Source organism: Tursiops truncatus, chromosome 6, assembly GCF_011762595.2.
Source record: "Tursiops truncatus isolate mTurTru1 chromosome 6, mTurTru1.mat.Y, whole genome shotgun sequence".
In the NCBI taxonomy this organism is placed as follows: domain Eukaryota; kingdom Metazoa; phylum Chordata; class Mammalia; order Artiodactyla; family Delphinidae; genus Tursiops; species Tursiops truncatus.
The window spans coordinates 81,729,048-81,743,224 of NC_047039.1; the positions used below are offsets into that span (position 1 = coordinate 81,729,048).

Here is a 14,177-nt window from a genome sequence, read left to right on the forward strand (position 1 = left end):
ATACAATGGAATATTATCCAGACACAAAAGAGAATGAAGTACTGATACGTGCTACAAACATGAACCGCAAAAACAAGCTAAGTGGAAGAAGCTAGTCATAAAGGAATGTATGTTGCAACATTCCATTTATTTCATATTCCATTATGACATATCCAGAATAGGCAAATCTATAAAGACAATAAACAGATGAGTAGTTGCCTGGGACCGGGGGAGTGGGGAATAGGGAGTGACTTCTTAATGGATATGGAGTTTCCTTTGGGGGTGATGAAAATATTCTGCAACCACAGTGGTGATGGTTCACAGTATTGTGAATATACTAAATGCCACTGGACTGCACACTTTAAAATGCTTTAAATGGCGAATTTTATGTTTTTCTGTATTTTATCACAATTTTAAAAACCACAGTGAGATACACTGCACACCTATTAAAATGATTAAGGTTAAAAAGACCAAAGGACTAATCTTTCTTTGAAAATTCAGCATACATCAACTACCATATGATCCAGCCATTCCTTTCCTAGGTATCCCAAGAGAAATGGAAGCATATGTCCACACAAAGACTTATACACAAATGTTCATAACAATTTTACTCTAATAGCCCCAAACTGGAAATAACCAAAGTCCATCAATAGAGGATGGATAAACAAATTGTGGTCTATCCTTACAATGGAATCGTATTCAGCAATATAAAAAGAATGAGTTATTGACATATTCAGCAATCCGGAAGAATCTCAAAAGAATTATACTAAGGTATAAGAAGACAGGCAAAAATGAGCACTACTGAATGATACCCTTTATATAAAATTCTAGGAAATGCAAATTAAGCTATAGTGACAAAAGCAGATCTGTGGTTGCCTGGTGACTAGGGATAGGACAGAGGGGTTTCAAAAGGACACAAGAAACCTTTTGTGGGTAAGGGACATATTCACTATAATGATGGGAGTAATGGTTTCACAGGTACATACATATGTCAATACTTTTCAAATTATACACTTTAAATATGTGGAGTTTACCATATTTCAATTATATCTCAATGATGCTCTTAAAAACATTTTCTAAAGTATATGTGATAAGGAATGTTTAAGGAAGAAAATCTAAATCATGCTTTTATTTTCTACTAGATTGTGCAGTTATAAATTTGTCTTTAAAAAATTTAAATCTTGTTCCAGGGACCTCCCTGGTGGCGCATTGGTTAAGAATCGCTTGCCAGTGCAGGGTACACAGGTTTGATCCCTGGTCCGGGAAGATTCCACATGCCGCGGAGCAACTAGGGCCACGCACAACAACTACTGAGCCCGTGCTCTGGAACCCACAAGCCACAACTGCTGGGCCCATGCACCACAACTACTGGGGCCCGTGCGCCCTAGAGCCCATGCTCCACAACGAGAGAAGCCACCGCAATGAGAAGTCCACACGCCGCAACGAAGAGTGGCCCCCTCTTGTCACAGCTGGAGAAAGCCCGTGCGCAGCGATGAAGACCCAACACAGCCAAAAATAAAGTAAATAAATTTTAAAACTTGACTAAGCACTCAATGTATTATACTGATTGCTCTATCAATGACTGTATTGGACAGAATAGGCTAGAATAAACTACAGTAACAAACAGCCCAAATCTGAGCAGCTTAATACCACCGAGGTTTATTTCTCACTTACCCTGCACATCCATAACAGTTGATGGGGGTCATGTTCATGGTAGTCTCCCTGAGACCCAGGCCAATAAAGCTCCAACATCCTGGAATGTGGCCTCCTTAGTCAATGCAGCCGGAGAAGAGAGAACTAAAGAGTCAAGCACCTGCTACTCAAAGTTCCAGTCCACAGGTGACAAACACCACTTGTAATCATATTTATTGGCCAAAAATAGTCATGTGACCATGCTTTACTTCAAGGGGACTGGAGATTGCATGATGTAGGGAAGAAGTGGATATTGGTGAACATTAATAATCCACCACAATTACCCATGCATAAAATTATTTCCGCACCAACAAATGACAAAAGGATTGAAACAGAATGTACTCAAAGAATGTGAACTGTCCAGGAGCCAGAGGTTCTACCCAGAAAAGGTGGGAAAACTGCAACTCCATCCACACTTAGAAGTCCTCTATTCTCTCAATATGTTCCCTAAATGGAGAGCCACTATTCCAGATAACCCAGGGACAGCTGGGTGGCAACTCTACTTGACTTTTAAAAGTCTCTTAAGTGGCCTACATATCAACTTTTTTACACTTGTTATGCATACCATCAAATACCTCCACCACTCACTCGTTTAGTACCTGCCCATTAGGCCCAGGTGTTGAAGAAACCCATTTGGTGGGGCCTACACTCAAGAGGTCTAAACAAGGTGCTATGGGAACATAGAAGAGGGAGCAATGACTTTTTAAAAGATGTTTTAAACACTGACCCAGCCCCTTCTTTTCCTGCTTTTGTGATACAAACCTGGGACCCCACCTTGCCAATACTGCTCCACGGCCATACACAAAACCCTTCACCTTTCCGAGGCTCAGTTTCCTCACCCGTAAAAAGGGAATAGTAAGGCTTACCTCCCAGGATTGTTGTGAGAACAAGAATGAGATCATGTCTATGGAATTGCTTTGTAAACTATAAAGTTTTGTGTCAGTCCAACTTATCACCACCATCACCATCATCACGCTGTCTTGCACTGTCCGGAAGGGGAGCCCCAGGATTGGGGAAGGCCCAGAGGACACAGGGGCTCCCAGCCTGACCGTGGAGTTAGGACTTCTCTCTAATTAACTCTTCCTGGCAAAAGTTCCTTGCTGGACATGTTTGCCTACCATCCAATCGCCAGGTGAGGCTGCCAGGGGCCGCCCACTGGCCCTAACACACGGAAGAGGAATGATGATTCACCAGCCCTCTAACAGCCTCGCTTACAGGCCTCTTGGTCCAGCCCCTGGCAGAGGCTGTAGAGGGCTGGCAAGAATGCAGCGGGGCCAACAGGTTTTTAAGAAAAGAAAGAGAGAAAGATGGAAAGAGGGAGGGGAAGAAAAAAGAGAGGTAAAGGAAAAGAAAGAAGGTCACAAAAAAGCAAAGGGAAGAAGTGAAGAAAAACAAAGTAGAATGTGATTACCACGGCCTGGGGGGAGGGGGAAATGGGGCGTTGTTTTTCAATGGGTGGGTATATAGTTTCAGTTTTGCAAGATGAAATAGTTCCGGAGACTGGTTGCACCACAATGTGAATGTACTTAACACTACTGACTGTAAATTTTATATTATGTGCTTTTTACCATAGTTAGAAATTAAAAATTATTTTCAAAGGTGAAGAAATGAAAAAGGGAGGAAGGAGAGGCAGGGAGAAAGAAAGGAGGGAGGAGAGGAAGGAAAGGAGAGAGGGAGGAAGGAAGGAGAAGGGAGTAGGGAAGGAGTTAGGGAGGAAGAGATAGAGGAAGGAAGAGAAGGAAAGAGAGAAAGGATGGAGGGAGGAAGGACAGAAGGGGAAAAGGAAGGAAGAAGGAAAGAGGAAGGGAGGAGTAAGTAATGGGAGGAAGAGGGAGGAATCACAGGGATGAAGAGGAAAAGAAGAGAGGAAGAAGGAAATAAAGAGAAGAAATGGAGATGAAAAGAAGTAAAAGAATGCTTTTCAGACTACCTGGCAGCGCACGCACGGCCAAGCCCGGCTTTCTCCCGAAGGTCCGCGACCAGGGTTGGCCCGCCAAGCAGAAGCCTTGGGTTCTGGGCCGCTGCCCGTGACGTCATCGCCCGCGCCACCTCCCCGCCTTCCGCTCCCCGCGGCCTGGCGTTGTGCAGTCGCGCATAGAGCTGGTGGCTGGTCCCACCGGTGGGTACCGCTCTTCTTGGGTGGCTGGGAGTCCCTTGGCCTTTGGCCTTCTGCCGGCCGTCCCCTGCGGCGGCGGCGGCGGCGGCGGCGGGAGGGCGATAATTGCCCAGAGACGCAGCACTTATCCGGGCCGGTTGTGCAAGGAGCGCGGGAGGGATGGCTCCCGGCGGCTGCTCTCACGCCTCAGCGGCCAGGCATGCGCGCGGGGGCGAGGGGCGGGCGGGGGTCTCAGGGGGCGCCTCCGGGCGTTCCCGCTGGAGACAACGCGCCGCTCCTAGGGAAAGGGCCGCCGCGATCGTTGCTGGGAATGGGGAAGGCCTGGGTTCCCAACCCGGTCCTGCCACCTGCCATGGTGTGTGATCTCGGATGTCACTTCGCTTCCGATCCCCAGGCTCCTCTGTGCACAAGGAGTAAAATCACAGCCTCTCCTTGTGGTTTTGAGGCTCAGAAATAGTGCAGGTGAGGCCTGGAGCAGTGCCAAGCACACACTGGGTACACGGTGAGTGGTGGCCATTAATTATTTCTCTTATCACCTACTCCAGGAGCTCACGCTAAAATTCTATATGCTACCCTCTCCCACCTGGCCCACACACAGCCTGTCAAGACCTGGGTTCAAGTTTTGTCTGCCACTGACTTGCTGAATGACCTTGGAAAATTTGCCTACCCTCTCTGGTCTTCAGTTTCCTCTTTCGAAATGGCGTGATGAAGGTATCCACTTCGACAATCTGTTGGGAGGATTAAATGAGGTGGCCCTTGAAAAGGTGTGAGGGTCATACCTATATCAGATCCTGCCAGCCACTGTCCTTGAAAAATTCTTTTCCCTTGGCTTCCATGACAACAGGCACTCCAGGTTTTCTTCCCACTTCTCTGGCTACTCCTTCCCAGTCTCGTTGCAGATTCCTCCTCCCTCACTCATCCCTTAGGAGTTGGTGTGCCTTGGGGTTCTCTCTTAGGCATCCCTCTGTTCCTTGGAGAGGGATGACTTGGTGACTGAATCCTCTCCAAGACTTCAGGTCCCAGCAGCTACATGCAGTCCAGACCTCTCTTCTCTGGATCCAGATATTTACAGGACACCTCCACTCAGATGGGTGCCACAGGAACCTCACATTCAATATGCTCCAAGCTGAACACATCATCTTCCTAACCCAAACTCGGAGGGCGTTGTCTAGGCTCTCCATTCTTCCCAGGTCAGGGAGACACCTGAGAGCCATCTCTAAGGCTTCCCTCTCTCTCATCCTCCTACTGTCCAGGCAATCACTATGTCCTGTCCTTCCCACCTCTTTAATGTCCCTTCAGTCTATTTTCCATTCCCACTGTCACTACCCCAGTCTTGGCCACTGCTACATTGCTCACTTGGAGGACTGCAACAGCCTCCTAACTTGTCACTCCATCTCCAGTCTTGCCCCCAATCAGTCCTGTACACTGAAGCCAAAGTGCCCTTACTAAATACAAATCTTATCATGTCATGCCACATGTTACTTGCCTGCTCTCCAGACTCTAACCACATGGAATTTATTTCTGTTCTCAGAGTGCCATGCCCCTGGGCCTTGTCACATGCTGTTCCCTCTGTCGAGAACACTTATCAATACGTTCCCTCTTTGTTTGGCTCAGTCCTACTTGTTCTACGGATCTCCCCCTGGACAATTCTTTTGCATAGCTTCCCCTGACCCCCAATCCCTAACTACCTTAGGGACCCCTCCTATTTGCTCTCAAAGTAGGAATACATGAACTCTTATTTCCTGGTGAATTCGTTTTGATACAAACTTTCTAGAAAGCAAAAGGAAACATGTATCAAAAGCCTTTAAAATGTCCATATTGTTCAACCCAGCAATTCCTTTTTTGAGAAATTTAAGAAAACCTGAAAGATGTACCCAAATATTTAAAGACACATATTCATCAGAGTGAAAGATGGAAACAACCAAAAGGTCCAGTAAGGGATTGGTTAGATAAATATTACCTCCATACAATGGAATACTTTTGAGCCATTAAAAATATAGGAGGGGCTTCCCTGGTGCCACAGTGGTTGAGAATCTGCCTGCTAATGCAGGGGACACGGGTTCGAGCCCTGGTCTGGGAGGATCCCACATGCCACGGAGCAACTAGGTCCGTGAGCCACAACTACTGAGCCTGCGCGTCTGGAGCCTGTGCTCCGCAACAAGAGAGGCCACCATAGTGAGAGGCCCGCGCGCCGCGATGAAGAGTGGCCCCCGCTTGCCACAACTAGAGAAAGCCCTCACACAGAAACGAAGACCCAACACAGCCAAAAATAAATTAATTAATTAATAAACTCCTACCCCCAACATCTTCTTAAAAAAATATATATATATAGGAGTATATGTAATATAGGGGAAAATCGTTCACAATATAATGGTAGGTGGGGAAAAGCAGGTTGCAAAATGCTAGGTATGCACTGTAAGGATGTAATTTTTAAAATAAATTTTACACAGAAAAAAGCATCAGGAAATATATATATGCCAAAATGTTACTAATGATCATGTCATGGGATGATGGGAGATTCTAATTTAGTTCATTTTGCTTATCCGTGTTTTCTCCCATAATCCTGTACTTACTCTCTAATTATGTGATTTTTGGCCACGCCTCGAGGCTTGCAGGATCTTAGTTCCCCCACCAGGGATCAAACCCGAGCCCTCAGCAGTGAAAGCGCAGACTCCTAACCACTGGACCACCAGGGAATTCTCATGATATTTTTTTTTTTTTAAATAAAGTAAACGCTGGTTGACTGATTGGATATTTTTATCCAGAGGCCTGAGTCAACCTGGCTGGGAGAGTTGGGTCTCTTGGAGCTCTTCACCAACTTGAGAGAGGAGGGGTCTAAATGCCAGAACAAAACGCCTCTCACCTGTATCCGATTCAAATACACAGCAATGCCAGCGGGAAGAAAAACCTGTTGCTCTTTCAGTAGAAATGGATACTAGAGGAATTTTCACTCATCGAGGAATTTGGCTTGGGAATTTCTAAACTGGTAGTATTCACTGAGATTTTGGAGCTCTTCAGATTCAACCCCCTAAACTTGGAACTGGGGAACTGGAAACCCAAAGATGATTGGTGACTTGCCAAACCTGTTCCATCACACAGGAAGGTAGTGGCAGAGCTGGAATTTGAATATGTTTCCTCACTCCCTGGTCTCTGCTTGGTCCAACATATGTTCCCACCCCATCCCCAGCAACTGACCCCAAGTCTCCCTACGTAGACACACACACACTCACCACACAAAGGCAACCTCCTAGATTTCCATCCAAAGTCCATACATCCAGAAAGCAGACCACCCTCAGATTCACTTAATTTTTTATGATCTCTCATACTAATCTTTGAGAAGTTGACCCACCTGAATCCCCCACCAAACTCTGTTCTAAAGCATCTCCAGGGACTTCCCTGGTGGGGCAGTGGTTAAGAATCCGCATGCCAATGCAGGGGACACGGGTTCAAGCCCTGGTCCGGGAAGATCCCACATGCCATGGAGCAACTAAGCCTGTGTGCCACAACTGCTGAGCCTGCGCTCTACAGCCCCTGAGCCACAACTACTGAGCCCACGTGCCACAACTACTGAAGCCTGTGAGCCTACAGCCCATGCTCTGCAACAAGAGAGACCACTGCAATGAGAGGCCCGCGCACTGCAATGAAGAGTAGCCCCCCCTTGCTGCAACTAGAAAGGACCCATGTGCAGCAACGAAGATCCAACACAGCCATAAATAAATAAATTTTTTTTTTTAATTTTATTTATTTATTTATTTTTGGCTGTGTTGGGTCTTCGTTTCTGTGCATGGGCTTTCTCTACTTGCGGCGAGCGGGGGCCACTCTTCATCGCGGTGCGCAGGCCTCTCACTGTTGCGGCCTCTCTTGTTGCGGAGCACAAGCTCCAGACGCGCAGGCTCAGTAGTTGTGGCTCACGGGCCCAGTTGCTCCGTGGCATGTGGGATCTTCCCAGACCAGGGCTCGAACCCCTGTCCCCTGCATTGGCAGACAGACTCTCAACCACTGCACCACCAGGGAAGCCCCAATAAATAAATTTTTAAAAAATTAAAAAAAAATAAAGCATCTCCAACTCTGTAACAATTACATTCCAAACTCCACAGTTTTCTGTAGAGAGCTTCCTCTGTGTTAAGCACTTTCCATAAGATATTCTCTTTTTGGTTTTTTGTATTTTTATTTTATTCTTCCAACAGTGCTACAATGTAGCTATTACTGTCCTTTGCCCTGTGAGGAAACTGAAGTTCAAGGAGGTTAAATAACTTTCTCAAGGTCACAGCCATAAGTGCCACAGTCAGCTTTCAAACTCCTACTCTCAGCAGACCCCACTGTTTACCAGTGTGGACCTGTTTCCCTGGTCTACACGGCCATGCCAGAGCAGATGTCCCTTTCTGCAGTCTGCTGAGAGGCATTTTTGAGACTCACAGGAAATCAGAGCTAAAGAGACCTTGGAGGGCCTCATTTCACAACTTGTTCCTTTCTTCAAACAGACCATGTTGTACAAGTGGTTTATACCATGAACTGTGGACAGAGGAACTGAACATAAACCCTGCCTCTGCCACTTACTGTGTGACTTTGGGCGAGTTACTTAACCTCTCTGTGCCTCAGATTTCTCATCTGCAGAGATAATAACACTGTTTAATTAACAGACTTGTTACAAGAATTAAATGAGTTACAACACAAAAGCACATAAAACAGTGCTTGGCACACGGTTAGCTCTCCATAAATGGAGAAATTTTACCATCATCAGTACTATACTATTATTACTACTACTAAGAGTTTATGATGTACCAGGTATGATACACAAGACAGTGAGTGGGAAAACAAAGATGACATAGCCACTGTCCTCCCCTCAGGGAATTCGTGGTATGGAAAGAGACTGCAGAAACCATATATAATTACAATGTAATAATGTGGTAAATGCAATAACATAGATTAGTGTGGACACTGAGAGTGAATGTGACTTGTCCAAGGGAGCAGCAAAATTAGGACTTGAGCCCAGCTATGCTGAGCCTCTTTCTAGCCCACCTCATCGACTGGCAATTTGCCCACAGCACATAAAGGTGTGACTCAAAGGTCCTTCCACATGGCACCAAAAAGAGACTCCTACGGCCTCGACTGTCTCAGCTGAAGATATTACTAATGTGTAGAGATAGTCAGTAAACATTTGCTGAATAAGTCAGTGAGTCAAAGGCATTAGTGAGAAGACAGCCAACTTCCCCCTTGGCTCTCACCTCCTCAACCTGCAGGCGTGAGGCAGTGGCACAGGGCAAAGCAGCAGTGAGCCCTGGGAGACAGCTGGTCACCCTCAAAAAGGTGGTTAATTGAAGTACCACTACTTACTGGCTTCTCCTTCACCACAGCTGCTTCTGAAAATTTTAGTGCACTCAATTTAATCACTTCCACAATTCTTTGTTATTTGTATGTGCCCAACTCTATAGAGACGAAGGTGAATCCACCCCAGTTGCTGCCCTCAGGGAGCTTGAATTCCAATAAAAGAAATTAATCATGACAAACTGCTATCCTGAAAGATAGAAAATCCAGCAACTTCCCTAGAACAATGAAAAGAACATGGGCTTTGAAGCCACAATTTTTTCCTTCCTCCCTTCCTTCCTTCCTTCCTTCCCTCCTTCATTTTGGCTGCGCCAGGTCTTAGTTGCGGCACACGGGATCTTCCTTGCAGCATGCGGGATCTTTAGTTGCAGCATGTGGACTCAGTTGCAGCATGCATGTGGGATCTAGTTCCCCGACCAGGGATTGAACCTGACCCCCCTGCATTGGGAGCGTGGAGTCTTGCCCACTGGACCACCAGGGGAGTCCCAAAACATGGGCTTTGGAATCAGACAGGCCAGGGCTTGAATCTAGTTCCTCCACTTGCTGGCAGTGTGACCTCAGTAAACTAACTCAGGCTCTCCAGGGTGATTTCCTCATTGTTTTTTAATGCGAATCATTATTCCTACTTCATAGGGTGGATATGAGGATTACAACTTCCTTTCACCATGCCTGACCTTGTCATCTTCCTTCCTATTGTTATCTGTGAGTCTTGACCCAATTTGCATATTGGGAGGCAATCCAACCCACATTCCCAGAAGGCCTGGCCAGACTCTGGGGAGGCAGAGGCCAGTTGGGCCAGCTTCCTGCCCTCCAGGAGCTCCCAGCTTCATGCGGCAACTGACACAAGTTCAGACAACCACAGTCCACAGCCTAAGTGCCATGGGAGACAGATACAGCAGAGGCATTGAGGTGGCTCCAAGGAGAGCTACGGCACCAGGGCTGGGTCTCGCTAGAGCCATGAGTAAGATTTCGAGAGGCAGATGTGGGTAGGGAATGCATACTAGGTTGCCTCACCTCTCTAAGCCTCAGTTTCCTCTTTTGTAAAATACAAATAATACCACTTACCTTTTGCCTGCTACTTTGAGGATTAAGTGGGATAAAGCCAGGGAAGCACCTACCGCAGTGTCTGGTTCATACTAGGCTCTGGATAAATGGAGGCAATTACTTTACTATTATGTTGGATAATAAAGCCCCAGTGGGTGGCCCCCTTCCATAATGGAATTATCTTCTTCCCTGTGACTCACCTTCAAGGGCTGGCCCAGAGGTTGGGATGTTCCAGGCTCCTAGGCAGGTTGGAACTACCAAGCTCCCTAGAGTAAGGCCTTTATTCAGAAGAGATCAGTGCTCAGGAGAGCTCACCTCATCTCACATCCCCATTGTGCAAACACAGACCCTTGATCCCCAAGAGAAAGAACATGATTTCTTTCCCCCAGTGTCAGAGCTTGACCTCAAGCCCAGATTTCCACCATCTCAGAAGAGAAACACCATGCCTCTGAGTCAGCCCAGGTCCTCCCGGCCTTGTCCTAAAGAGCCTGCTATGCAGGAGCCCAGAGAGACCTGTTGGGAAGAAGCAGGAGCATGGGGTGCTGGAGACCTGGGTTTAAATCCACCCAGTTGCTGTCTGAACCAGGGTCACAGCCCTTTCCCCTTCTAGGCCTCCATGTTCTGAGACTGGCTGGGGTGGGCTGAAATTCCCACCAGTGGCTGACTATCAAAAAACACCAGGGGGCTTCCCTGGCTGCGCAGTGGTTGGGGGTCCGCCTGCCGATGCAGGGGGCGCGGGTTCGTGCCCCGGTCCGGGAGGATCCCGCATGCCTTGGAGCGGCTGGGCCCGTGAGCCATGGCCGCTGAGCCTGCGTGTCCGGGACCTGTGCTCCGTAGCAGGAGAGGCCACAACAGTGAGAGGCCCGCGTACCGCCAAAAAAACAAAAACACCACCAGGATAGCACAGACCAATCACTGCAGACACTGGCAGGGTCCTGGTGGTCCTCTCCTGGGCTAGGCATGAATCTTTTGCTTTTGGGGGAGGAATAAAATGTACAGCGTGTGCAGCACGTGTTTCCCAAAGTGAAAATGGGTCAAGCACACATCTCCCTGCCCTTCCCCCTCCTCCTCGCAAGTGCCTAGCACTGTGTCCCATACATGCTGGCTCCACCCCAATGTGTCCAACGTGTGTCCTGCAAGTTCCTCTTCCTGAGGAAGGTCCACATTGCAGAAGAAGAGACAGGGACCTCATGATTTATTTTAAACTTAATTGAAGTATAATTTATACACCATTAAATTCACTATTTTAAGTGTACAATTCAATGATTTATAACATAAATTTACAGAGCTGCACAACCTCCACCATAGTCCAGTTTGAGAACATTTCCATCATCCCCCTAATTTCCCTCGTGCCCATCACTCCCCATTCCCATCCCCAGCCCCAGGCAACCACTAATCTGCCTTCTGTTTCTATGGATTTGCTTTTCCTGGACCTTTCACGTAAAGGGAATCAGATGATATGTGGTCTTTTGTGTCTGGCTTCTTTCACTTAGCATAATGTTTTTTGAAATTCATCCATGCTGTGGCACGTGTCAGTACTTCATTCCTTATCTGATTCATTTCATATCCCTGGTACCCTACCAGTGCCCGGCACATAGTAGGTATTCAGAAAGGGGCTGAGGAATCTCACACGGGGACCAGAGGCCCTTCCAAAATGAGAGCAGCTACCAGCCAAAGAAATTCCAGTCAGTCCCCAAGCTGCTACGGATGAGGTGCTATTCCCCGTGGCCGCTACCAGTGATGTGAATATAGCAATTTGTTTTCAAACTCGTGATTGTACACCAGTTGAACCGTCATGCTCTCAACTTCAGAGGTGTGCTGCAACATCCATCCACTTATTCTGAATTTGCCTTTATTCCCCACTCATCCTGTCTCTGAAAGCCATGGTGACTCATTGCTCTGCAATTAACTCTCTTTCTTCAAACTTGAATTGCCTGAACTAGTTGGAGAAGAATGATATTCCAAATACAACTAGTCTCCAACTATACTGTAGAATTGTCTCTTTCTCCCCTCAAGTCTATCCATTTTTGCTTCATATATTTTGGGACTCTATTTTCAGGTGTATATATGTTTATAGTTGTTACCTAATTTAACACTTATTGACGGATTAAATTTCTATCAACATATATTGTCCTTCTTTGTCTCTTGTAAACTTTTTGCTTAAAATCTATTTTATCTCCAAAAGCACAGGCAACAAAAACAAAAATAACAAATGAGACTACATCAGACTAATAAGTTTCTGCACAGCAAAGGAAACAATCAACAAAATGAAAAGGCAGCCTATGGAATGGGAGAAAATATTTGCAAACCATATATCTGATAAAGAGTTAATACCCCAAATATATAAAGAATTCGGGGATACCAGGCTAGGGTTCCCTGGCGGGATGGTGCCACAGTGCCAGGTGGAAGTGTTGTATTTTGCAAAAAGTGCTAAAATAACAGGAATTCGTTCGGAGACCATTTCTGTGCCACAAGAAATAAAAGCATTGCAGCTGTGGAATGAGATAGAAACGCAACATTCTGGATTGACTGATGTCAGAAATCAGGTGATATTTGCTGTTCCTCAAGAATATGTCAAGCTTGGAGATCAGCTCCTCCTGCTTCAATCAGGAGACGAAATTGCCATTATCCCCCCCACCCCCCCGCCCCCGGTTAGTGGAGGATAGTGCTTTGGAGCCACCTGAGAAAGATATAAATGAAGTTGAAGTGAAATCTAAAGGTATAATAAAATTCACATCTGAGAAACTTTCAGTAGATGAAGTCTCACAGCGGGTGATTTCTCCACTCTGTGGTGCAATATCCCTATTTGTAGGAACTACAAGGAATAACTTCGAAGGGGAAAAAAGTCATTAGCTTAGAATATGAAGCATATCTACCAATGGCAGAAAATGAAGTCAGAAAAATTTGTAGTGACATTAGGCGGAAATGGCCAAACACATAGCAGTGTTCCATCGACTTGGCTTAGTTCCAGTGTCAGAAGCAATCATTATGCTGTGTCCTCAGCCCATAGGGCTGCATCCCTCGAAGCTGTGAGCTATGCCATTGATACTTTAAAACCCAAGGTACCCATATGGAAAAAGGAAATGTATGAAGAATCATCATCATCTTGGAAAAGAAACAATGAATGCTTTTGGGCAACTGATGATTAAACCACTTAGGTTTTTAGAGTCCTAAAATTTAAACTTGGTAATTTCTTATCTTTGATCATGTTTTGATTTTTCTTCTCCAGAAGATAGTTTACTGAACATAATCTTTTATGTTACACCAGTGGAACAAAAGAGAGAAAAAAAAGCAAAATAAATGAGTGCTTAGGATGAGGGCTTATAGAGGAAAGAAAGGCTTTAGGGAAAAAAGGGAAGAATAATTTAAATGTAAGGAAAGATGCCTGTGTTAGACATATTATTCTATGACTAAGTTCTAACTGTAACCTGACTTACACTGAGGTGTGGCCCCTCCTCAGTGACTGTCTCAGAGGCTGCCCCCAACCCCCTACCCCTATGCTCAGTGATATCATTATTGTCAGGGATGTGTTTTGAGAATGTAGGCAGAACTGGAAGGTATAAAAAGTCCTTATTGGATACTCTTGGTATGATATATTTTTAGAATTTATATATTTTTAAAATAAGCTAAATAAACATGATTTTAAAAGTTAAAAAAAAAGAATTCATACAACTCAACAGCAAAAGAGCAAATAATCTGATTTTTAAAATGAGCAAAGGACCTCAATAGACATTTCTCCAAAAAATACATACCGATGGCCAATAGGTACATGGAAAGATGCTCAACATCACTAACCATCAGGGAAATGCAAATCAAAACCACACCTGTAGGATGGCTATTATCTAAAAGTCAAGAGATAACAAGTGTTGGAGAGGATGTGGAGGAAACCGAACTCTTGTGCCCTGTTGGTGGGAATGCAAATTGGCGCAGCTACTATGGAGAACAGTGTGAAGGTTCCTCAAAAAATTTAAAAAATAAATAAATAAAAATAGAACTATCATATGACCCAGCAATCCCACTT

General features: G+C 45.6%; 2 protein-coding genes and 1 pseudogene across 4 annotated transcripts in view; 1 reads left to right on the top strand and 2 right to left on the bottom strand.

Annotated features, from left to right (window-relative positions):
* The window catches only part of TRMO (tRNA methyltransferase O), a 226,826-nt gene that overhangs the window by 123,898 nt on the left and 88,751 nt on the right, over positions 1-14,177 (bottom strand). The window lies entirely within an intron of this gene.
* The window catches only part of LOC141278992 (nucleophosmin pseudogene), a 206,643-nt pseudogene that overhangs the window by 123,898 nt on the left and 68,568 nt on the right, over positions 1-14,177 (bottom strand).
* Positions 12,541-12,822, top strand: LOC101326985 (molybdopterin synthase sulfur carrier subunit-like). Its single transcript, XM_033858330.2, has one exon. It carries the CDS (start codon positions 12,541-12,543, stop codon positions 12,820-12,822), a length of 282 nt encoding a protein of 93 aa, XP_033714221.1.

Excerpts from the sequence above, each read along its gene's own strand:
- LOC101326985 (XM_033858330.2), top strand. The coding sequence starts at position 12,541 with ATGGTGCCACAGTGCCAGGTGGAAGTGTTGTATTTTGCAAAAAGTGCT.